The sequence below is a fragment of the Heloderma suspectum genome, chromosome 2, assembly GCF_057233095.1.
Source record: "Heloderma suspectum isolate Gila_16-S chromosome 2, 16-S_ref, whole genome shotgun sequence".
In the NCBI taxonomy this organism is placed as follows: Eukaryota; Metazoa; Chordata; class Lepidosauria; order Squamata; family Helodermatidae; genus Heloderma; species Heloderma suspectum.
The window spans coordinates 340141295-340166743 of record NC_139459.1 but is presented as its reverse complement, the minus strand read 5'-3'; the positions used below and the strand labels follow the sequence as shown (position 1 = coordinate 340166743).

The 25449-nt window shown below is 45.0% G+C and overlaps 1 protein-coding gene across 1 annotated transcript; it reads left to right on the top strand.

Moving 5' to 3' along the window:
* LOC146355173 (L-amino-acid oxidase-like) lies at window positions 1-25112 on the top strand. Its single transcript, XM_084840777.1, has 7 exons — window positions 1-90; window positions 6626-6840; window positions 10778-10890; window positions 11955-12156; window positions 14984-15052; window positions 16533-16669; window positions 22538-25112. Exons 1-7 carry the CDS (start codon window positions 78-80, stop codon window positions 23343-23345), a joined length of 1557 nt encoding a protein of 518 aa, XP_084696903.1. The 5' UTR covers window positions 1-77; the 3' UTR covers window positions 23346-25112.
* Window positions 25113-25449: the final 337 nt, after the last annotated feature.

Genomic DNA, 25449 nt, shown 5'->3' with positions numbered 1-25449 from the left:
AAGTGTTTCAAGCAGATTGTTTAGCAAAAGAAATACTTTGTCCAAGCGTTGCCATCCACGTTCGTAAGTGCAAGGATATGGGCATCTTCCGTAAGTAACATTCTGGCTAATCAAGCATCTCTGGGGTTGTTGCTGGCATGACAATCTTATTAAATATATTTCCAATTAAAACATATTTCCAGTCTTCAGAAAGGGTTCCTTCTTAGGGAGTGTGTGTTTTGAACATAATAACTGCATGTGCTTCTGAAACTTTTCAAAGGTTTGAAGGCCTCCAGTAGCTGTGAAAATTGTCAGCTTTAGCTTACAATACAGTTTTGGCTTAATGATTGTAGTAGAGCAAAATTATTTTGAGTGGGGAGGGGGTGAGGGAGTGGTCTCAACAGGGGCTGCAAGCTCCAATTGTTATAAAGCTTTAAATAATTAATTGCCGGAAGCCAGTTTTAGTCATTCAGGCAAATTCTAACCAACGGGGCTGTGATTCACTTGTTTGTTTGGGGGGTGAATTTGGCACTACTATATTCCTGTAAGTGGCAATGTAAAAATAAATATTAAAGGTGGTAGCTTTGGATAGTCACATTCCCTATAATGTCCACAAAAGGCACCTATGAAATGACTAAAAGGCAAATCTTTTATCTACTGAATATTTGTAATTGATGGATATTAACAACAACAAAAAATTGATGTAAATTTATATATTCATTCAAAAACAATTTCCAGAATCCCCAGTTGTTGATGTTGCTGGATTCAGAGAATGAAGATGGGGAGGTAAAATAATTTGCCAGTTAAGACTTAACTCAGATGCCATAATAATAATAATAATACCACCTAATGTAGATGAGATGCTGTAACAGAAATAAAATGAATGGGTAACCTGCTCACAGTCTAACCAAATCTAAATCAATAGAACTTAGGTTTAAAGTTTTTATTTATCTATTTATTCATTTTACAGCATTTATATACCACCTCACATCTAAACAGATTCCGGAGCAGTGAACAATAAAAGATAAAATGCTAAAAAAAGATAAAAGAAATAAAATACCATATTAAAAATTGTTATTTTAAAAGACACAGTACCAGTAAAACTGGTTGGTCAGTCAAGGAAGGGTTCTTGAAATAAAGCTGTTTTCAGGAGGTGCCGAAACCAACACAGTTTTTAAAACCATATCATGGCAGGTTGAATTTCAAAAGCAAGGTTTGAAGGGGAAAAAGTTTGAGCTTCTTCAAAGAGTCATTTTTGGTGTACAAAACTTTGTTTTTGCTCTGAACTGTTGTCTGTGGAGTAATGTAGGATTTTGTTCTTCAGCAACTCCCATTCATTTCAGTGGGCCCTGTGCAGGGAAACTCCCTGGTGGATTGTGGCCTTTTGTTAGGACATGTCTGCACAGGGTACCGCATTTATCAGGTTGCTCTCTGTTTGTTTGAACTTCTTGGATGTCATACAGCACCTGTGCACAGTTTCTTCTGATCCACTCTGATTGTGCATGAGGTTAAGGGAAAGGGAGTGTCAGAGTCATTGGAGCATTCCATATGAAGAAAGAATTTGCATGACCTTGATCATTGCAGCTCCTTCCTGTTTTCTGCTTCCCACCCTTCTATTATGATTATGATTACCATTGTCCTAGTCTATTTCCACAGTCCTAATCAGCTGTCTAACCACTAGACCACACTGGCTGTCATAGCATCTTAGCCATTCTGTACATGAAACTGCATATTACAACTTTATGTTACAAAGGATACAGAACATCTAGCATTCTAGCTCAACTTGTGTTCTGATGTCATTCAACCGGGCAGCTAGATTATTAACGGGGACTGGTTGACATGATCATATTATGCCAATACTTTGCCATCTGCACTGGCTGCCAGTCCATTTCCAAGCCCAATTCAGTGTGCTGGTTTTAACCTTTAAAGCCCCAAACCTCTAGGAGCTTCTACTCCCATATTTGTTTACCTAGGACCTAAGGTCATAATATTTATTTATTTATTTATTTATTTATTTCTATACCGCCCAATAGCCAGAGCTCTTTGGGCGGTTCACAAAAATTAAAGCCAAAGAGCACACAGTAGAACAATACAAAATATATAAAACATTAAAACCACAGTAAACAATACAACCAGAATAAAACCTAGCAGCAGTGCAGTTTAAAATACAAATTTAAAACAGCAAAGCTAAAAGTCCAAAAAGCAAAATGTTAAAATGCCTGGGAAAAGAAAAAGGTCTTCCCTGGTGCCAGAAAGAATACAGTGTAGGTGCCAGGCGAACCTCACTAGGGAGCTCATTCCACAGCAGAGAAAGCCCTCCTCCTAGTAGCCACCTGCCTCACTTCCTTTGGCAGGGGCTCACAGAGAAGGGCCTCTGAAGATGATCTTAAGGTCCAGGCAGGCACATACGGGAGGAGGCGATCCTTCAGATAATCTGAGACTCTCAGCCCCCGTGGAGGGGATCCCACCTGCCAAATTTCAGACAGTTTGGCCCAGTAGTTTTTGTGCTATGCACAGATAAAATGTGCTGTTCTCAAAAATTTAAACCAAAGGTCATAAAGGCATAATCAGAGAAGTCAGGTGTTTAAGCGGTGATAGGAGGAGGTCACTATCCCTAATCACTGCTGCAGGTTTCTTTGAAGTGCAAAATAAATAACCCCTTTTCCCTAGTACTATTCAGAATCACAGTCAATGACCTCAGGCTCTCTTTGGCTGAATTGCCTGGGAAAACATTGGCTGGTCAATAGGCAGCAAACATAGACAGCAACCCTGGCAGGCAAGCACATTGACTTGAACTTCCCCCACTCCATCTCCTCCATGGTGGCCTGACTAAGCCTCTTGGGGGTGAAAGACAGAGAGCTTGCAGGAGTTCCTGCACTACCAGTCTTCTGCTTGCCCCCGTTGCTTGCATGCTGGGACGTGGGGGCCTCTTCCCCAAGCAAGACTGATTGGTGCTGCCTCCTTAAGTGCAGGAGCAGGCTGCTGGTGGAGTAGTTGCCTGGCTGTTTCCCCCTGCTCAGAAATGCCTTGCAGTGGTGGCAGGCGGCAGTGCTGGGATCCACTCCCACCCCACTCCCACCCTCTTCCAGAAGGGTGGGGTGGGGGGAGACTAGGAACCAGGGAGGAAACTCAAAGTAAGTACTAAATGTTTGGTTTTAAAATGAAGAATCGAATGAAAGAAAGAAAGAAAGAAAGAAAGAGAATAGTTGAATTAATAAAGAAGAAACACCAAACTGCACACACATACACCACATCTCTCTCTAACAAAACCAACCACCACCAACATGCGCTCCACTCTCTCTCACAATGAACAATTGCACTGATCTCCCCACTCCAGTATTCCCCACCCTCCTCCACCATTCAGCCCTAATTTGTCAACTAGTGTTGCCATTCGGCAAAGCTCGCTCCCTCCTTCTCCTCTCCCGTTCCCCCCTCCCTCCTCTTCTTCTCCCCACTCCCCGATCTCTCTGAAGTTGATACATTTGGAGCCAGCCTGTCTGGGCTGCTCAGAAGGCATCAGAAGAGCTATGAATCTCCAAGGCAGGCCAAGATGCCTCGTCGATGAGCCGCTTTGCTTTGGGGCACCTTGGTGCTTTTCTGATGCACTTCAGTTCATGCCGAGGCACCTCTGAAGCAGCCTGTTTCACCTTGTTATTCAGGATTTGGACCGAAGCAGTGCACAGCCCTAATTTCTAGACAAGCAGCTGGGGTTCGTAGCATCAGCATCAGGGAGGACCAGAATCTGCCAAATCTGCCTGTGAAATCACAAAGACTCTGTCCGAGTCATCATAGCAGCGATTATAGCCAGTTTTGATGCAGTGTGAAATGCTTGCTTGAATCTCAGGGCCAGGGCTGGCCCAACCACTACACAGAATGAGACAGGTTTGCTCAGACAGCCAATTTGGGCTCCTTTTCCAGAGCGGCATCTGGCCATGTCTTCTTCCTCCTCTTCTTAGAAAGGCCGAATCAACAAAAGTAGTAATGCTGCTTTGTTCCAAGGGCACTTCTGTATTTAAGGCACTGGTGGGGTGGGGTGGGGTGGCAGTTCTTTGTGCCCATGGCAGTCAGCTGGTCTCAACAGCAGGCCCAGCTTTCCGCTTGGATCGTTGGCGCCTTTTACAAAAACCTCGCAGGGGTGTGCTGAAGGGAGGCAAGAGTTAGGTCAGTCTGTTGAGGCCATCAGCCTGGTATGGTTGCTTGTACACTCCCCTCATTCACTGCAGGGAGGTGGGATCCATCCCACGGAGTCATTTAGCTTCAAAGCCTCTCAAAGTCCCTGCCAAGAAGCAAGGAAGTGAGCAAATTCCAGGCATGTTCCTCAGGGCTGCTCTGCCTGTGCATGTGTATCTGTTGCTTTTCCTGTTCTCCCGGTGCCTCTTCTGTGATCAGAATCCAAGATGTTCCTCTTCTATCTGTTCCTTCCTTCCATCTCTTTCTCTGCCCCCATCTCTCCCTTCCCTTCCCCTCTCTATGCCCCAAATGTGTGTTTGCCTCTTGCTGTCTTGTCCCCTTTTATCCCAGGCCATGTTTCCATGACAACAGGAGAAGTGGTTTATCCGCATTTGTCTAGGATCCATTTTTGGTCCAGGCAGGGCTCCACGAGGGTTTGCATCGCCCCATTTTAAGTTGCTTCACACAGCATACTCCCTGATAGGGTGGGGGGTTTGAAGTGAACATTATGTGTGTGGCAGGGGCTGCTGTACCAATGAGAGGGGCTCCCCCCCTCCAGGCTCTCCCCACCTTCCTCCATAGCAGAGAAGGGAAGTACTTACTTCCTATGTGCGCATTTGTCAGACAAGCCTCACTGAGCAGAAAGGGTGTTACTTCTGAGTAGACACTAATTGGTTTGTGCTGGGAAACACAAGGATGTGAAACACCCCTTGACCGGGGTCACGGTGAAAGGCACAGCCCTGGGCAGGGCTAGCATACTCAAGGTAAATGCAGGGATCGGGGCACACAGCAACTATACCAGAGAGAAGCCGATTTGAGGAAAAGAATCAGACTGTAAGCAGTCTCAGGAAATCTGTTTTTTCCGTGATAAGCTCTGGGGTGGCTGCTAGATGGGCACAATGTCATGTATCCCTAACAACCTCAACAGGCAGCCACCTCAGAGTAAATGACTAGTGGAAACAGGGTCCCAGTCTCCCCCTTTCTAGCCCTTCCTCTTATGATCTGTCCCCTGCCCCTTACATCCAGTCAGCTGATCTTGTTAAAAGAGTAAAAGAGTGGAAATCCCACTTTCATAACGAGATTCTAATCTGTTTTAGTGCCTACGGCTATTGGCTGTTTTATTACTGTACCAGGGTTTTTGTTTAAAATTATTATACTGAATTTTATGGCTGGAAGCCACCTGCCCTAAAAGGCAGTCTAGAAACATTTTAAATAAAACAATTTTTAAAAGATGGTGTGTGTTGATGATGGCTGGTGGGTGAAGGATGGATGGAATGCATGCTTGTGTGAGGATGGATGGGTATGTGTATATCCATCCACACCCCAGCACGCATTACATTCATCCATCACCCACCACTCATCATCAACATGCACCATATAGCAGTGGGAGATATACACTATGCATTTACAAAGGAAAAGGCTTTTTCTGGGGTGGTGCCCTGACTTTGGAATGACCTTCCAAAGAAGATACGATTGGCACCAGCTTTTTTTTTTATTTTCAGCAACAAGTTAAAAGGTTTTTTTGACCAGGCATTTTAACATTTGAATTATAAAATTTTAAATTTAAGTTATTGCTTGCTTTTTAATGTGTAATCGTATGGTTTTTATATTGGATTTGTTATTTGTTTTCAATGTTGTATCCACCACCCTGGAATTGTATGGATGAAGGGTGGTTTATAAATTGAATGAATGAATGAATCAATGAATCAATGAAACGAAACGAAACGAAACATACCACCCTGGGATTGTGTGGATGAAGGGTGGTTTATAAATTTAATAAATACATGAATGAATGAATGAATGAATGAATGAATGAATGAAATATACCACCCTGGGATCATGTGGATGAAGGGTGGTTTATACATTTAATGAATGAATGAATAAAATATATGAATGGATGAGTATCTGTGTGTGTGTGTGTGTGATGGATGGATGGATGGATGGATGGATGGAATGGTGTGTGTGAGAAAAAGAAACGGGCAACCAATAATGCCCCATTTCATTGAACTTCATCAGGTGCTGCTGATAGATGTGTTTTCTTCCATACGCACCATTCTTTCAGCTCTTTCAGGAAAAGAATCTTCTGCTGCCTACAAGCCAGGGTCTTCTTGAAATGCCTTATCTAATATTCTTTCTGTGTTGTTTGCTCTAACTAACAGCCATTTCCAGGCCGGGGTCATTTCCTAGGAGCCCTGCTGTGGCCCAGACATCCACCTGTGGAGTGGCAGCTGGAGCATCAGAAGAGTGGAGGAAATGTGTATATGCCTTTGCCCTCCCTTTGTAATTGTATTTTAAATATATTGTAATATCTTGTAAGCCACCTTAAGGAGGCAGGGAAAATGCAGTCCATCAATCAATGTGCACAGAGCTAAAGTGAGCTGGAGTGAGCATGGACAACAGAAATCCACAGGATGTGGACAAACAGGACAATGCATGCAGGCCTGATAGATATTTTCTTTGTGTGTGTTCTGTCCAGTTCTCTCCTGGTTGCTCTTCTTTGCAACACTGCAAAGCTGCACCGCCGATTCTAACCCACTGGCAAAGTGCTTCAAGGAGGCTGATTACGAAGAATTTGTAGAGATAGCCAGGAATGGCCTAGAGAAGACAACCCATCCGAGACATGTAGTGGTCGTGGGCGCAGGGGTGTCAGGGCTCAGCGCAGCCTACGCTCTCACAGAGGCTGGGCACAAGGTAAATCTGACACCTTTCTCGGATCACATTTCTTGGAGAAAATGACAACTAGAAAAGAGAAAAATGCATGAAGCATAGGCTACGTGCTATGGGCAGAATCAACGGTGACCACCCATGAGCAGCCAGCCCCGCCAATTCTTTCCGCAAGTGGCGCCCACTGCTTGCAGAACGGACATGTAGCACTTCCGCGGGCAACCCGAAATGAGCGGAAATGCTCGTTTCTGGAACTGGGCAGGCTGACAGAGCTCACCTACAGGAGCTCCATTGGCCTGCCCCATTCCAGAAATGAGTGTTTCTGCTTATTTGGGGGCTTACCCTCGGAAGCTCTAGATCTCCATTGCGGAAGCGGTGGGTGCCACTCACACAGCGGAATCAGTGGGGCTGGCTGTGCATGGAACGAAAGTGGTGGTGGGCCCCACGCACGGACAGGCAGCATTCGATACTGCCCAAAGCTCTACACTGATAATGACATGGCCTGTTGAACCTCATTTTGGGTCCCCCTAATATATGGCCCCATCACTTCCTGGCATATAGAAGGGGAAGAAATGGAAGCAGTGACAGATTTTATTTCCCTGGGCTCCAAGATCACCGCAGACGGTGACTGTAGCCATGAAATTAAAAGACGCTTGCTTCTTGGGAGGAAAGCTATGGCAAACCTAGACAGCATAGTAAGAAGCAGAGACATCACCTTGCCGACAAAGGTCCGTCTAATCAAAGCTATGGTTTTCCCAGTAGTAACGTATGGCTGTGAGAGCTGCATTATAAGATAGGCTGAGCGCCGAAGAATTGATGCTTTCGAACTGTGGTGCTGGGGGAGACTCTTACGAGTCCCCTGGACCGCAAGGAGGTCAAATCAATCAATCCTAAAGGAAATCAACCCTGAGTGCTCATTGGAAGGACAGATACTGAAGCTGAAGCTCAAATATTTTGGCCACCTAATGTGAAGAGAAAACTCCCTGGAAAAGACCCTGATGCTGGGAAAGATTGAAGGCAAAAGGAGAAGGGGACGGCAGAGGATGAGATGGCTAGATAGCATCACCGATGCAATGAATATGAACTTGAGCACACTCTGGGAGAGAGCGCAGGACAGGAAGGCCTGGCATGCTATGGTCCATGGGGTCACAAAGAGTCGGACACAACTTAACGACTGAACAATAACAAATATATCAGTCACATTGTGCCAGGGTCCTGACAGCATTCACACACAGCTATGGGCACAAACAATGTAGTATTGGCATGATTTGTTGGTAGGATTCTTTGTCATGGGTAAGATTCGAAACACAGCCAGCAGTACGGCTAGGGGAACTGAGCCAGAATAGAAGTTTTAAATAGGCAATAAGTTGAAAGGAAGTAATATTTAGGAAAGTGCCAATATAAACGTGTGAAGTCACATAGCATAAGGAAGTCATTCCTAGGATATGCAACACTTGCATACTATGCGCCTGGGGCTGGTTCCCATCCAACGTCCTCATTTGACAGAGTACAAGTCAAGTGAAGACTTGCATGGCTGCACAGACAGATGCAATGCTTTTTCAGTAGAATCAGCTCACACATTTAACTGCCGGCATCAAGTGCACAATAATCAAATGCAGAGAACTCAAAGGATGTGGCTGCATGCGAGAACCAGGCCTTCAGGACTGGCAGATGCATGCCAGTTGAGTCTGCTGGAAAGGATTGTGTGGAACCAACATAAGACATCGACCAGTTTGCATGACATTGCGGGCTATTGTGGGTTAGTTAACTCATGATTAGCTGCAGCTTGTGTGGGGCATGTGGGCTGCTGTTTTGAATATGCAACCTCCGATGGGGGCAATGGGGGGTTGCAGCATGTCATGCAAACCCAGCCATTGTGGATTGATTGTGGGTTAGACAACCCACATGTGACCCTTGATTAGTAGTTGGGTTAAGTGTGGATTGTTTAATCCTTGATTAACCCACAATGGCCAGGTTCGCACAACATGCTGCAACCTCCTCTATCCCAATCGGAGGTCACACATTCAAAATGGCAGCCGCACACACACCGCAAACACCAGGGCTAATTGTGGGTTAATTAACCCATGATAAGCTGTCATGCCATGGGAACCAGCCCAATACACTGTGAAGGTCCATGCTAGGGGTGTTTTTAGAGGAGAGTCCACCTGGGCATGGGCCCCAGATCTTTTTGAGCTGTGCCCTGGATCTTTTGAGCTGTCCTAATTGCCATTTTTTTTACATTTTCCCATTGACTTGCACTGGAAAACAGAAATGGCCATAACATTTTTAATTTGTATGATAATACATGAAATTTGGGGACCTGGTAGCCCCAATTGAGCTTATTGAATCTGCCAAATTTTAGGCACTTAGATCCAGTGGCTTTTGTGCTAGTCACAGATCAAATTTGCTATTTTCAATAAAATCTGTCAAAGCAAAGAGCCATAATTGTTTTCTTTCTTCCACATAAGTGCATGGAATTTTGGGGACCTGACAGCCCCTATGGTGTTAACTGAACCTGCCAAATTTCAGACAGTTTGGTCCAATGGCTTTTGTGCTAGTCACAACTAAAATTTACTTTTTTCAAGATAATCTGTCAAAGCAAAGAGCTTTTTTGTCTGTGCTTCCACATAGGTGCATGAAATTTGGGGACCCAGTAGCCCCTATGGAGCTGACTGAACTTGCCAAATTTCTGACAGATACGTCCAGTGGCTTTTGCGCTAGCTATGCATAAAGTTTCCTTTTCTCAAAGACTAAAAAAGTAAAAACTCAAGCCACACAGGGGATTAGAGATCCTAATTAGAAGTTGTTTAAGGTGACCAATGGGACATCACTATCCCTAATCTTTGGTGTAGGGGTTTTGTTCTGTTGTGTTTTTTGAAGTGTAAATAGTACTTTCCTTTTGTCTGTCTTGAATCTGCCACTGTTCAGCTTCACTGGATGACCTGAGGCTCCACATTAAGGGAAGAAAGAAGTTAATCATGTCTTTGGCCACAATACACATTACCTTGGAAAATGTCACACTGAACTCAGCTTATCTATTGCACTGCTCCACTTTCACTACTCCATATAATTATATAAACCTCCCCCCTTATTTGCCTTTCTTCTAAAGTGAATAGCCCAAACATGGAAGCCTTTCCTTATAGAGTAGTGATTGCATCCCACTTTCAGTCACCCCACTGTGTTTGAAGACTGCTGGGTTAAAAGTTCAGCCCTATTGGCAGCTCGATGTCACCTGCCAAGGCTCAGTTCTCCCCCTCCCAACTCCTCCTCTCTCTAAATGTAAGGAAATTGTTACATTTCCCAGAAAGACTGTCTGGGCTTCAGAATTGTCAGAAGCAATTTGGACTGATCCAGCCCACTTCGGATCCGGACCAATTTGGTCTGAATCACCCTGCTTCGGTTTGAAATTCGGATCCGGATCTGAAGCAGTGCACAGTCCTACTTAATACAAGCCTGCTTCTTCCCTCTAAGCTCAACCGCTTCAGACCTGCAAATAGGAGACCTTGACCAGTCTGTACAAAGCAATTACCTGCACATAGAAAACTAAAGTATCAGGGGGAGGTGCTACTTGGCTAGAAACTTTTTTCCCTGGCATCTAGGGGTGGTTTTTTTATGTCCAAGGAATGTTTTTTGCACAGTGTCACATTCCATCTTGTGAGTCCATCCCCCCTCCTGCAGATTCACAACTGCTGTTTGGGAAAATTAGATCTAAGGAGGAGGAAAGAAAAGGCCAGCAGCTGTCATACAAAAACATCAGTCCCTTATTAGTCATCCACAAGAAAAGGAGGGACATACATAGACAAACTATCCTGTTAGGGAGAAACCAAATGCATCACATTCAGAACAAGGTTCTCCTCCCACCTGCTTCCAGATTAAGAAGTTCAACATGGTAACTGAGCAGGAAATTCTGACAGAGAGAGCAGTGTCAGTGTGAAGCAACAAGAGCTGTCCTGTTTGTTTCCAGGTGACTGTTCTTGAAGCCAGTGAGCGTGTGGGAGGACGGGCGCAGACCTTTCGCAATGAGAATGAAGGCTGGTATGCAAATCTGGGGCCCATGCGTTTGCCTGAGAGCCACAGGTAAGATGGGAGGCCGCCATGTGCTTATCTGATCTACTTGCATGTATAAAAGTTCTCTTGCTCATTACTGCTCTTTAACAACTCCTGTATTGTGTGGCACAGCGTATTAGACTGTGTGGAAGATGAAAGAGATGTTGGTCTCTTGCCAGTACTCTGGAGTAAGCACCTCTACGTCTAGGAAAGTTCATGCCAAGCAGAGCTTGCACATGAGTCCCAGGGCCTGATTAAAACTTGACCTTGGGGTCTACAACAATTTATGTTAAGTGAACAGGGCAAAGCTGATGGGAGAAGGCAGGGCTTGCTAAAGGAAGACTCATTGCATTGGATCCAGGGGAAGTTAGTTGGACTTTGACCCCCCCCCCCCCCCGAAATCAATGTAATTTAAGCTAAGTCCTAACTAAATTGTCGCATGGATTTCAGTGGCACCAAAGCTGCCTCACAGCACCCCTGTAGGGAAGATAAGGCCTAGAGACCATGGCTAGCCCAGGATCAGCCAGTAAGCGTTCTGGCTGATCAGGGATTATGAAGCGGATCTTATTCCACAAAACCTTAGGCCTTCCTTAATATATTTGTAAGCTTTGAAGCTGCCACAACCCTTTTTTCTGTTTTGCTTGGTGTCCATTGCTAGATTTCTCTATTGTTTTCTATGAGGAGCTTTCCCTTCCACCCTCGGGGAGATGGGGGGAAAGATCTACTGAAACTGGAACTTCAGGCTGTGTTCACTCTAAATATTTTTCGATCTCTATGTAAAACACGATGAGCTTGCACAGTACAAACGAGCAGAGTAGAACAGGGGTGGACGAACTGGTGCCCTTCAGATGTTTTGGACTGTAACTCCCATGTTTCCTGCTCATCGGCCATTGTAGTCCAAAATTTCTGGAAGGCACCAGATTGCCTAGCCCTGGGGTAGAATGATGCTGCCCTGGCTACACACACACACGTCTGCACCATGGTCCTCCCCCTGACACTCCAACACAGGCGTTCCGTTCTATACTGTTTGTTCAGGGCTTTGTGTCACTCAAATCTTTTTCTTAATACCTATGATTTCCCTCCGCTTTCCCCAGGATTGTCCGTGCATATGTTAAGAAATTTGGCCTACGGCTGACAGAATTCATTCAGGACAACGATAATGCCTGGATTTTGCTTAACAACATCAGGAAGAGAATCTGGGAGGTGAAGAAGGATCCCAGTCTCTTGGGTTACGAAGTGAAGCCCTCAGAACAAGGCAAAACTGCTCAGCAGCTATATGAAGAATCCCTCAAAGAGGTTCGGATACCTTCTCTGGCTATTTTACTGGCAAAGTCTTCTGTGTCCTGTTCTAAATATAAAACTACACAAGGTGGAAGGACCCATCAGTCAAGCTAGTTCAAATATCCTCTGATGACTAGCCTCTCTGTAGTTCCCCACAGTCCAGTTCCTAGAATTTAAGACCAGGCCTGGCCTCAGAACATGGCATCCTCAGGCAGCTGCTGGGACCTCAGTATCCCACCAGGCCCTGCTGTGGATACCTCCTTTGAGTAGCGTTAAAAAATAAATAATCCAGCAATAAGGCATGTGTTTAGGAGCCACCATTTCAATTGCCCAGTATGCCCCAGAGCAATTCTATGGCAGGGACATTGTGGGAAATTAAAATGGCAGCTCCCAAGCCTGGAATGTTCCTGCTGCTGCCTACCACGGCCAACAAGTAAGGCCGACTGACTTGGGGCAGGGGCACCAGAGGGCTCCCTCAATCCTGGTGCTAGCCCTGTCTAGGATGACAGTAGGATCTCGGCTGCATGCACAGCAGAATGAGACGGCAGGATCCTGAAATGGCAGTGTGGAGTGTACCACTGGCATAAGCAGGGGCGTTGCAGTGAATCTTCCCAGACTTAAATCCATGGAACCTGCCAGGAAGAACCCAGCTTAAGAAGAAAGTCACCTTATGGCGAAGGGGAGACGTGTGAGTTTTAGGGATGTACAGATTTTGTAAAATCCATACTGTCTGTTTTTCGCAGATTGTCAGGTGACTTTTGTTCCATTGTCAGTCATTGATGGAGTAGGATTTTTCCCCAATTTCCCAATTTTGTGCAGATTCTCATTTGTGCAAAGTCGCACTTGTGAAAATACACAAATTCCCCTCAGCGCGCAAATTCCCCCCAAAATGGACATTTTCATGCTTTAGCCCATGAGGGAAATGCACATTTTCAGCTGTTTTTTTTTATTTTACGTATCTTTCTACAACTACATTTGCATAAAATTCTGGAAAGTTAAAAAAAAAAAAATGCTCCGCAAGTCCATGGAATCTGTGCGACTCCAGAAAAGCTGGTCTGCTGCAGAATCCGCACGTCAGATTCGTAGAAATCGGAATTTCTTTGATTCCATTGCGGATTTCTCCAATATCCCTAGTGCGTTTGCTCAGTAAAACAATGGTGGGGCTTGTCTTGGGCCTGGATGATGAACACAGCATAATAGATTCATCCTCCATGCTCAGGACACCTAGTCCACCCTCATCTGGCCACGCCCCATGATGGCACTGGGGAGGAAGGGAAGAAAGCACACCTTCCACCTCCACCTTTGGGGCCATCACCAGCATTGAACAGGCAGAATATTGTTTGCTGGGGGGAAGGAGCCATGGGATGGCCAGCTTTGCCTACCTTGTCCTAGACAATTGGACTCCAGGGAGCCATCTGAGATGAGCGGTCAAGCGTGAGTTGGGAACTAAGAGTCAGTCAAGATGGTTGTTGTCCATCCAAAGTCTCAGCCTGGACAGGAAGTGTGTACAGTTCTTCCAGGGGAAGGGAGCCAATGGCCAGCCTTGATTGCCATTGTTGGTCTGGAGCCCAAGAACTCTTTATTGCCTAGGAGATCCTTCAAGATGGAGTGCTGGTGGATCATGACACAAAGCGCCCTTCCTCAGAGTTGTGGGTCCTTGGTTCTAGCCTCAACAGCTCTTCATAGTACTGTCTATATATTACTTCAGAACGTTCAAAGCACTTAAGATACATTATTTCAATCAATTTTACAATGGCCTTGTCACAGACCTGTCCCTGCAAGTGAGGTTTGAACTCAGTTCTTTTTACGTCTTCCATCATTCCACTGATGAAAGCATTGGGCTTCCCCACTCTTTTCTTCTCCAAGCTGGGTTCAGTCATGTAACAAATTTAACAGAGATTGGGAGAACTATCCTATGGCCACTAGACAGTTTCTAGATGGCCATAGGATTTTTCAATTTCTGGGAACTGAACTTGGACCCAGGGCTCCAAGAAACCATTCACAGAAACTGTGCTCCCCTCCCCCTCCCCTGCCACCTCATAGGTGGCATGGTTCCTCATCTCTGTGCTCATAACTGGAGCAGAAAGAGCACAAAAAGGGGGTATTCCTGGGGGCAGGGAGGGGAGGAGGCCGCGGAAGTGTCCTTACAACGTTTGCTATGCACCCTCTGGCTTCCCCCCCTCCCACTCTGAAGTACCCGACTAGACAGCCAAAATCGGCTTTCTAGCCACAAATGCAGGGTAGCTGGAGCACGGAGGATTCCCCCTGTGCTCTGCCCACCCTGCATTGGATAGTCAGCTGCCTCCAAGTTTGGAGGTGGCTGACTATCCCAATAGGATTGCTCCCTGTAGGGATATAGCCTGTAATTGCCCCCCTTCTGGCTTTTTTGCCAGGTAGGTCAATACGTTTTTAGGTAAGTTATCTAGTAAAAAATAATATTCCTGGAGTTACGGTGGCTACAGCAACATTTCTGTCAGTAGCAACGAAGACCAGAAAGCAGATGGTGAAATTACCAGTTGATTTGATTGTCCCAGGTATTGTTCTTGTGTGGTTTTTAAAGGTTGTACAATTATTACTATTGCATTGTGTCCATATTCTGCTCTTCTATACAGTAATTGCATCTCTACCTGTAATGTTCCTAAACTTTGTCTATAGACTGCATTAATCCATCCATCCATCCATCCATCCATCTTGGTTCCGTTTTTATCTTTTCATTTTATTTTTCTTTATTTGCATCTTTTCCTTTTGTTTCTTAACGCGATGTGTTTTTAACTAGATGCTTCCCCAGCCTGTTATGTTACTATTTTTTAACTCTGATCTTTTCTCTCAATGGCCATCCCAGGTTACAGAAGAAGTGATAAGGACAAACTGTTCCTACATAATAAATAAATATGACACCTTCTCAACCAAGGTAATAGGAACGCTTCCTGAAGCCATGTCTCCAATATGCAAACTGCAAAATAGTTTGTATTTAAAGTTTATTGATACACTTTTGCAATTATTAAAATGGAAAATAATCAAATCTACAGCAGAAGCCACCTTCCCTGGCTATCCCATCCCCTTCCCATGACTCAGACCCAGCAAATGTAGAGGAAAGGAATGACTTGGTTCGCACATGGCGGCTAACCATGGGCTAAACAACTCAGCTGTGGCCACACTGGAGCAAGCTGCCTTCCCTGCACCTGCCACTTCTGTCTTCTTCCCAGATCACCAAACAACCCAGGGATGCCCTATTCCTGGATTGTTGTCATGACATGCGAACCCGGCACACTGGGCTGTTGAGAGAGAAACAACCCCCGAGTTTTAACCCAACACCAAACCATAAACTTTAGGCACATGTTAAAAACATTGTTCACCCAAGCTTTTCCAGATTATTTTTTGTTGATTGAGTATGCTGATGGTTACTGGTTTAGAGAGACAGAGGTAGAGAGAGATAAACTGCAAGGAATATTTTACTTTTAAATATTGTATTTATTGTGTTTTGTATTGTACACTGCATTGATAAATTATTTTCTTAAGCAGCATATAAATGTATAAACTAAACTGAACTAAACTACATAAACAAGCTCTGGAAAAAATGGTTCTGCGGGGTTTCAATGTGTCAGGGAGAATTGACTTGTAGTGGGCACCCATGTTCTCAAGCTTTTCTTCAAAACCATGCCAATAAGAACTTTTGGTTATAACCAGAGGAAGTGAATTCACACTTGAGTCCCACTGAAATTAATGTCACTGAAGTTATCCCATTGATTTCAATGGCACTAAAGAATGACTAACTTCCTGTGGATCCAACCCCTTGCTTTAAAAAGGGGGGGGGGAACATGCTGAAAGCTGAGATCCTCAGGTTGCTATACTGCAGCCTTCCCAACCTGGTGCCCTCCAGACATGTCGGATCTAAGTCCCATCATCCCCAGCTAGCATGCCCAATGGCCCCTATCTAGTCTTTTCTAAATTTATGGTAGATATGCTCACTTCTTGCTCAGTGCAGCGCAAAATGAAAAAGGACAGGTAAAAGGAAGTACTCCTTCACATAGCACATAGTTAAACCGTGGAATTTGCTACCTGGAGATGTGTTGGTCACTACCAATTTAGATGGCTTCCAGAGGACATTAGACAAATTCATGGAGCATAGGCTATCAATGGCTTCTAGTCTATGTTAGTTCTATTTAGAGTAGATTCACTGAAATGAATGGGACTTAACTTAGGCCTGGCCATACTGGCTGGGGATGATGGGAATTGTAGTCCACACATCTGGAGGACGCCAGGCTGGGGAATTCTAGATTCCATGCATGCTTGGTACATTCATTAGTGTGCTACTTCAACTTTATGTACTGTTTGCTAATTGCTTCGGTGTCATGTTTGAAAGATGGTGTGCGACTCTTTCCCCCTAACAGGAGTATTTAATCAAGGTAGCAAACCTGAGTCGTGGAGCTGTCCAGATGATTGGAGACATATTAAATGAAGATTCCGGGTATTACTTGTCTTTCATTGAGAGCCTGAAAAGCAAAGCTACCTTCTCTTCTACCAGGAGGTAAGCAAACATATACAGCTGGGGAAACCAAGGAAAATTATCCTTGCTGAAATAAAATCTGCCTTCCTTTGAATTAGAAGGCCTTTGATCCCATTTCCAATGCTAAGACTGTAAGAACATATGTTCAGACTCCCCACAATGAACTCAGCATAAGAACATGAGAACATAAATGGAGCCCTGCTGGATGAGATCACAGGCCTGTATAGCCCAGCATCCTGTATCCCACCGGCCTTTGTAGCCCAGCATCCTGTATCCCACCGGCCTGTGTAGCCCAGCATCCTGTATCCCACCGGCCTGTGTAGCCCAGCATCCTGTATCCCACCGGCCTGTGTAGCCCAGCATCCTGTATCCCACAGTGGGCAGTCAGATGCCTTTTGGGAAGGCCACAAGCAGGACAACAGTGAAACACCACCCTCCCACTCATGGTCCCCAACAACTGGTAATTCAGAGGCATACTGCCTCCGGTACTGGAAGCAATGTATATGGGTAAAGTAGACCCATGGGGCAGTATCAAAGCATACTGCTGTGCTCCCGCTCGATCTGCTGCACAAGCAGGACCCACCGCTTGCATACAGAGATATAGCAGTTCCAAAAGCAACCCCAGAAACAAGTGGAGATGCTTCTTTCCAGATTGGTACTGTTTAGCAGAGCTTCCTTCTGCAAGCTCTGCTGACCTGCTTTTCTGAAAATAAGAATTCCCACTCATTTCAGGTTATTTTTAGACTCACTAACTCGTCCCGCTAGCACACGAGCAGCATTGCCCATTGAAATGAATAGGACTTAAGTTAGTCAAGATACAACCCATAGCCATCATGACTCGTAGCTACTGATGGTAGCCTTACTCTCCCTGAATTTGTTTAATCCCCTTTTGAAGTTGGTATCTATCACCACATCTCGTGGTAGTGAATTCCATGGTTTAACTATGTGCTCTGTGAAATGCTTCCTTGTTCCTTTAATCTGTCCTGCCCTGAGCAGGAAGTGAGTAGATCTACCATCAATTCAGAAAAGGCTAGACAATGGCAAATACCAGGGAAAGTGTCAGAGAACTATGTTTGCCCCCCTACTGGGCTTCTCCACACGGGGCTTTTATCCTGCAATTGAGATTGGTTACTCACAGAAGTTTGGGGTCCCTTACATGACGTCGTCAACCTCCAGGGTGTGCCCTGTGCTAAATTCCCTTTACCCCATTTTTTTAAAGATCGGAGATAATGCGCTATCAAATTTCAGCAGGTTGAGTCCCCTCATGAAAAGAGGAAATCCCGGAAATCTCGCAATAAGAGGAGCTAGAACACAGCGCCATTTAGTGGCTGTATAATGAAACATATAGAACACACAGATAAGGGAAAGGGTGGGGGAAGGGAAGAGTGTGTAAAGGGAGCCCATCATGATCTTGCATTGAAAATGGAAGCAGAAAACCCCAGTAAAGCCCCAGTAAAGTTGCAGGATTTTAGCCTGGTGTAGAGATGCTCTGTATCTGCATTCAGGCAGGCTCTTCTTCTTCTTCTTCTTCTTCTTCTTCTTCTTCTTCTTCTTCTTCTTCTTCTTCCAATCAGCTTTGGAATGATTGTGCTGCAGCTGTTTTATCTGCTGCCATTATTTTAATGTTGCTTTTCTTTGCTGCTGTTATTTGTATGGATTGTTTATCTAATCTATTCATTTGCGTGCTGTGTGGTGTGTTTTTCTGTGTGATCTTAGCATGTTTTAAGGGGTTAAGTTGTTTTTGTCTGCCTTGTTGTGGCGAAGGGGCTTGCGTAACTCAGTGAAGCCATAAGCTACACCATGCAGGGCCACCCAAGATGAACAGGTCATGGCGGAGAGTTCTGACAAAATGTGGTCCACTGGAGAAGGAAATGGCAACCCACTCCAGTATTCTTGCCAAGAAAACCCCATGGAACGTATCACAAGGCTAAAAGAGATGACGCCAGAAGATGAGCCCCTCAGGTTGGAAGGTGTCCAATATACTACTAGGGAAGAGCAGAGGGAATTTCCAAGTAGCGCCAGAAAGAGTGAAGCAGCTGGGCCAAAGCCAAAAGGACACTCAGCTGTGGATGTGTCTGGTGCTGAAAAGAAAATCCGATGCTGTAAAGAACAATATTGTTTAGGAACCTGGAATGAAAGATCAATGAATCAAGGTAAGCTGGAGGTGATCAAACATGAGATGGCAAGACTGAACATCAACATCTTGGGAATCGGCGAACTAAAATGGACAAGCATGGGCAAATTTAATTCAGGTGACCATTATATCTACTACTACGGGCAAGAATCCCTTAGAAGAAATGGAGTAGCACTCATAGTCAATAAAAGGGTGGGAAAAGCAGTACTGGGGTACAATCTTTAAAACGATAGAATGATCTCAGTACGAATCCAAGGCAAACCATTCAACATCACAGTAATTCAAGTCTATGCCCCAACCACTGAGGCCGAAGAAGCTGAGGTTGATCGGTTCTATGAAGACCAACACCTTCTAGAACTAACACCAAAAAAAGATGTCCTTTTCATCATAGGGGATTGGAATGCTAAAGTAGGAAGTCAAGAAATCAGCGGGATAACAGGCAGGCATGGCCTTGGTGTACAAAATGAAGCAGGACAAAGGCTAATACAGTTCTGTCAAGAGAACACGCTGATCATAGCAAACACTCTTTTCCAACAGCACAAGAGGCGACTCTACACATGGACGTCACCAGATGGTCAATATCGAAATCAGATGGATTATGTCCTTTGCAGCCAAAGATGGAGAAACTCTATACAGTCAGTAAAAACAAGACGTGGAGCTGACTGTGGCTCAGATCATGAGCTGCTTGTTGCAAAATTTCAGCTGAAATTGAAGAACGTAGGGAAAACCACTAAACCATTCAGGTATGACCTAAATCATAACCCTTATGAATATACAGTGGAGGTGAGGAATAGATTTCAGGGATTACACCTGATAGACAGAGTGCCTGACGAACTATGGACGGAGGTCCGTAACATTGTTCAGGAGGCAGCAACTCAATCCATCCCAAAGAAAAAGAAATGCAAGAAAGCCAAGTGGCTGTCTGATGAGGCTTTACAAGTAGCTGAGGAAAGAACGAAAGCGAAAAGCAAGGGAGAAAGGGGAAGATACATCCAACTGAATGCAGAGTTCCAGAGAATAGCAAGGAGTGACAAGAAGGCCTTCTTAAATGAACAGCGCAAAGAAATCGAGGAAAACAACAGAATGGGAAAGACTAGAGATCTTTTCAAGAAAATCGTAGATATCAAGGGAACGTTTTGTGCAAAGACAGGCATGATAAAGGACAAGGAGGCAGGGACCTAACAAAAGCAGATGAGATTAAGAAGAGGTGGCAAGAATACACAGAAGAACTATACAGGAAAGATCTGAATGTCCCTGATAGCCATGAGAGTGCGGTCACTGAACTTGTGCCGGACATCCTCGAGAGTGAAGTCAAGTGGGCCTTAGGAAGCATTAGTAACAACAAAGCTAGCGGAGATGACAGTATTCCAGCCGAGCTATTTAAAATCCAAAAAGATGATGCTGTTAAAGTGCTGCACTCAATATGCCAACAAATTTGGAACACTCAGCAGTGGCCACAAGACTGGAAAAGGTCAGTTTAAATCCCAATCCCAAAGAAGGGCAATGCCAAAGAGTGTTCTAACTACCATACAATTGCACTCATTTCACATGCCAGCAAGGTTATGCTCAAAATCCTACAAGCTAGGCTTCAGCAGTATGCGAACCGAGAACTACCGGAAGTACAAGCTGGGTTTCGAAGAGGCAGAGGAACTAGAGATCAAATCTCCAACTTTCGCTGGATCATGGAGAAAGCAAGAGAATTCCAGAAAAATGTCTATTTCTGCTTCATTGACTACGCTAAAGCCTTTGATTGTGTGGATCACAACAAACTGTGGCAAATTCTTAAAGAGATGGGAGTACCAGACCACCTTACCTGTCTCCTGAGAAACCTGTACAAGGGCCAAGAAGCAACAGTAAGAACCAGACATGGAACAACCTATTGGTTCAAAATTGGGAAAGGAGTATGACAAGGCTGCATATTGTCACCCTGCTTATTTAACTTATATACAGAGTACATCATGAGAAACGCCAGGTTGGATGAATCACAGGTTGGAATTAAGATTGCCGGGAGAATTATCAACAACCTCAGATACGCAGACGATACCACCCTAATGGCAGAAAGCGAAGAGGATCTAAAGAGCCTCTTGTTGAGGGTGAAAGTGGAGAGTGCAAAAGCTGGTCTGAAACTCAACATTAAAAAAACTAAGATCATGGCATCTGGCCCCATCACTTCCTGGCATATAGAAGAGGAAGAAATGGAAGCAGTGACAGATTTTATTTCCTTGGGCTCCAAGATCACCACAGACGGTGACGGTAGCCATGAAATTAAAAGACGCTTGCTCCTTGGGAGGAAAGCTATGGCAAACCTAGACAGCATAGTAAGAAGCAGAGACATCACCTTGCCGACAAAGGTCCGTCTAATCAAAGCTATGGTTTTCCCAGTAGCAACGTATGGCTGTGAGAGCTGGACTATAAGGAAGGCTGAGCGCCGAAGAATTGATGCTTTCGAACTGCTGCAGAAGACTCTTACGAGTCCCCTGGACTGCGAAGAGGTCAAATCCGTCAATCCTAAAGGAAATCAACCCTGAGTGCTCATTGGAAGGACAGATACTGAAGCTGAAGCTCAAATATTTTGGCCACCTAATGCGGAGAGAAAACTCACTGGAAAAGACCCTGATGCTGGGAAAGATGGAAGGCAAAAGGAGAAGGGGAGGGCAGAGCATGAGATGGCTAGATAGCATCACCGATAAAATGAATATGAACTTGAGCACACTCCGGGAGATTGCAGAGAAAAGGAAGGCCTGCTGTGCTATAGTCCATGGGGTCACGAAGAGTCGGACACGACTTAACGACTGAACAACATGGACTATTGTAAGCAGAGAGTTTTTAAAATCCATTAAATAAGAATGAAATAAATGAAAATAAGTGCTTGTGCCTGGTGCAGACTGGACCCACACATGGGGGTGGGTCTCCTTCCTTCCAGCGTTGTTTTTACCTAGCAAGGTCAACTCTGCTGACTCCAGGGTCTGGGGCGGGGGTGGGGGGTGGCGTTGAGAATGGCACTTCCCTAACCTGGAAGAGATGGAATATCCAGACTGAGAATTCTCTGGGGTTTTATTTGATCTTCTTGAATACACTGTGCAAAGTCGAAAAGGTAGCACTGTTGCAGTGGTGGGCATTCTGCTGATCTTGGGGCCTTGGCAGTTGCCTAACTTTGCCATGCTCTGGAGCTAGGCCTGGTGGCAGGCAGCTGTGAACCATCTGCCATTTTAAATTTCCTACAGTGCCCCAGATTGGTGCTGCATCAGGAACAATCTAAAATGGCAGGCAACTCACAGCTGCCTACTACGAATTGTAGTGCATCTGCTGCCCCCCGTAATTCGTAGTTTCCTGGGGTGGCCCACTGATGTCGAGGGGGGAGGTCTTCCTAGCAGGTGTCAAGGGGGCTCACCTGATAGCACTTGTGGGGGAGGCTCAAAATTCATGTCAGCCCTGATCCTGATAAAGGGAGAGAGAGGGAGAGAGAGAGAGACTCTATCTCTTATGAACCCAATGGGGAAAGTGATAGAGATTGGCAGTTCTATCTGTTAAGCACCTGGCTTATTTAGAGGACTGTCCACTGGAACAGTGGCTACCTTCTCCAGACTATAACACTCTGTCATTTCAAGAAATATTCCAGTCCCAGGGTGGTCAATGCTGGGATCATGCCAATAGTGCATACTAGTTGTTGTTGTTTTTAAAGTAATAACAGCTGAAGAGGGCCCATCCATTTCAATATGTCTACGGGTTCATTTGAGCTTGTTTTTGTCTTGCAGGTTGGATGAAATTGTTGGAGGCTTTGATCAGCTACCGAGAGCCATTTACAATGCCATTCCAGAAACAGTGTATTTCGATGCCAGAGTGGTCAAGATAGAGCAGAGTGGCGACTCAGTCACTGTGATCTTTCAAACACCAGCCAAAACACTGTCAAGTGTGACAGCCGATTATGCCATTGTCACCTCCACAGCAAGGGCCACACGGCGCATCTATTTTGAGCCACCCCTCTCACCTAACAAAATGGATGCCTTACGATCCATCCACTACAGGAGTTCCACCAAGATCCTCCTGGCTTGCAACGAGAAGTTCTGGGAAGCTGATGGCATTCGTGGTGGGAGGTCCATAACTGACCGTCCATCCCGATTCATCTACTACCCCGCCCATAACTTCTCTAGTGGCTTTGGCGTTGTCTTGGCTTCCTACGTCCATGGTGATGATTCACGTTTCTTCCTGTCCCTCAGCCATGATGACGCTGTTAGTATCATCATGGATGACCTATCAGCCATCCACCAAGTGCCCAAAAAAGACATCCAGGCTTTCTGTCCCTCCTCAGTAATAAAGCAGTGGAGCCTGGATAGGTATTCCATGTGTGCCTTTGCTGCCTTCACCCCCTACCAGTTTATAGACTATAGCGAGGCTCTTGCAAAGCCAGAAGGTAGAATCCATTTTGCTGGGGAACACACCACCAAGCTCCATGGTTGGCTGGACTCCGCAATGAACTCTGGGCTGCGGGCAGCAAGGGATATAAACCTTTCAGCTGGGAAGCAGCAGCCAGGAATCAAAGCAAGTGTCAAAGGTGAACTTTGAGGAGGAACTCTGGGAAAGGGGGAGAGGTCACCTAAAGGAGCTTCAATCTAGGACAAGCATTGCACTGGATTAGTAGCTATGACTTTCTCTTTGCCTTAATTTAAAATGTTGGCTTCCAGGGGAAGATGGTACCAGGGTAGCAGTTTGTTTTAGAAGCTCCCTCTTAAATTCCTTTTAATTGTGTTTTTTAGCCATCTGGAGCTTTTTATCTTTTGAGTTTTAGTTATGTTCTTATCAGATGTTTTCAGTGCTCCCTAGTTGGTTGTTTTGTCTCCTAAGGAATTTTTAATGGTCTTACTATTGTGAGGCGGTTTTCATTCAGAGAAACCTTGCTGTATTATTATTTATTATGGGGGAGAAAAGATGAGTGAGAACAAGCCCAGACCTACATTCTCCATCTAAACCTACCAAACAGCTACGAATCAATGATTTTCTGCTCCCAAAGAATCTAGTAAGTGAACTCTCTGTTTCTCTGAACAAATATAAGGCCTTGGAGTTAGACTCAGAATCTCAACCTACTCCTGGTTGTTTGTTGTTCAGTCATTAAGTCGTGTCCGACTCTTCGTGACCCCATGGACCATAGCATGCCAGGCCTTCCTGTCCTCTGCTCTCTCCCGGAGTGTGCTCAAGTCTACTCTAGGGTGAGATCCTCCCAGACTCAGCATACTCCACCTTGTTTGGAAGGGAACCCCTCTGAGAATGTGAAATATAGCCAAGGCTTTCCAAAAGAACTCTTACTGAATTTTATTGGCGACCATTGCCTTCTCACTGGAGATACAGTTATGTCTATTTTCCAACAACTTAACCTAATCTCTAACAAACTTGATTTTTTTGGACACGACTTTAATGTATTTAGTCAGAAGATTACCAACTTAATGCCTCCCCCAAAAGTATATCAAGGCAGTATTGCAAATAACTCCCCTTTGCCCAATCAGAAGATATTAAGAGCCCCAACTTTACATCTAGGGGGATGTGATTGCTGGAAGAGAAACACACCTGCATTTGCATGCTGGCTGCAAAGAAACCAAATTGCGATTCATATTGCAACTAATCACCTGAACCAAGGCCCTGAACTGAGGCCCTGAACCAATGCTATTGGGCATCCAGAAGAGCCTAATACAATGCCCCCATCAGTAGTACATGCCCTGGTCTCGTTTAGACTACTGTAATGCGCTCTACGTGGGGTTACCCTTGAATACGGTTCGGAAGCTGCTGCTGGTACAGAACGCGGCAGCTCGCCTGATTAAAGGCAGCTGCCGGCAAGATCACATCACTCCAGTGCTGAAGGAGCTGCACTGGTTACAAGTTGTTTTCCGGGCCAGATTCAAGGTGTCGGTTTTGACCTTTAAAACCCTATAGGGTTCCAGCCCAGCCTATCTCAAGGAGCGCCTCCAGCAACACCAGATAGGCCGCTCAACAAGATCAGCCTTGGATGGCCTTCTCTCTATCCCATCAGCCAGGACAACTAGGCTGGTGAGGACAAGGGAGAGGGCCTTCTCTGTGGTCATCCCCACTCTGTGAAATTCCCTCTCTAGGGAACTCCACCATGCTCCCTCTTTAATGAGCTTCCGCCACGCATTAAAAACATGGTTGTTCAGGCAGGGTGGGTTAGGGTAATTTTAGAAATGTGATGTTTTTAATGTTGAATTTTATTGTTTTGAACTGTTTTTATTGTTGTACATTGCCCAGAGTGGCTGGGTGACCAGCCAGATGAGCGATTAATACATTTAATTAATAAATAAATCCAGCTTATAAACTGTCTCGCTCTATATGATACCATCCTCCTTCAAGAGTCTTGGTCCCAGGACTCAGCACTGGTTGACAGGTTTATTACTTGCGATCTCCAGGCCCTTGCTGAGGAAAAGAGGGGTAGAGCTAAAGGGGGACTAGCTCTCCTTATCTCCACAAAACTTCAGGCAACAATTGTTCAAGTAGGCTCATGTGACCAATATGCTCTGGCTTGTGTTGTTAACTTTAGTTATGGTAGTCTTTTAGTCATTACTGTTTATCTTCCCCCTCAAGGTGTTCGATCTCGGGCATGTGAAAACTGGTCTAATCTTGAAGAATATATAGCTAACCTTTCCTTGAGGTTTTCAAATGCCTT

What these genes read in the sequence shown, in the direction of transcription:
- LOC146355173 (XM_084840777.1), top strand. An exon ending in CGTTTGCCTGAGAGCCACAG is followed by an intron (nt 10,891 to 11,954) that starts GTAAGATGGGAG and finishes CGCTTTCCCCAG; the next exon opens with GATTGTCCGTGCATATGTTA. An exon ending in ACCTTCTCTTCTACCAGGAG is followed by an intron (nt 16,670 to 22,537) that starts GTAAGCAAACAT and finishes TTTGTCTTGCAG; the next exon opens with GTTGGATGAAATTGTTGGAG.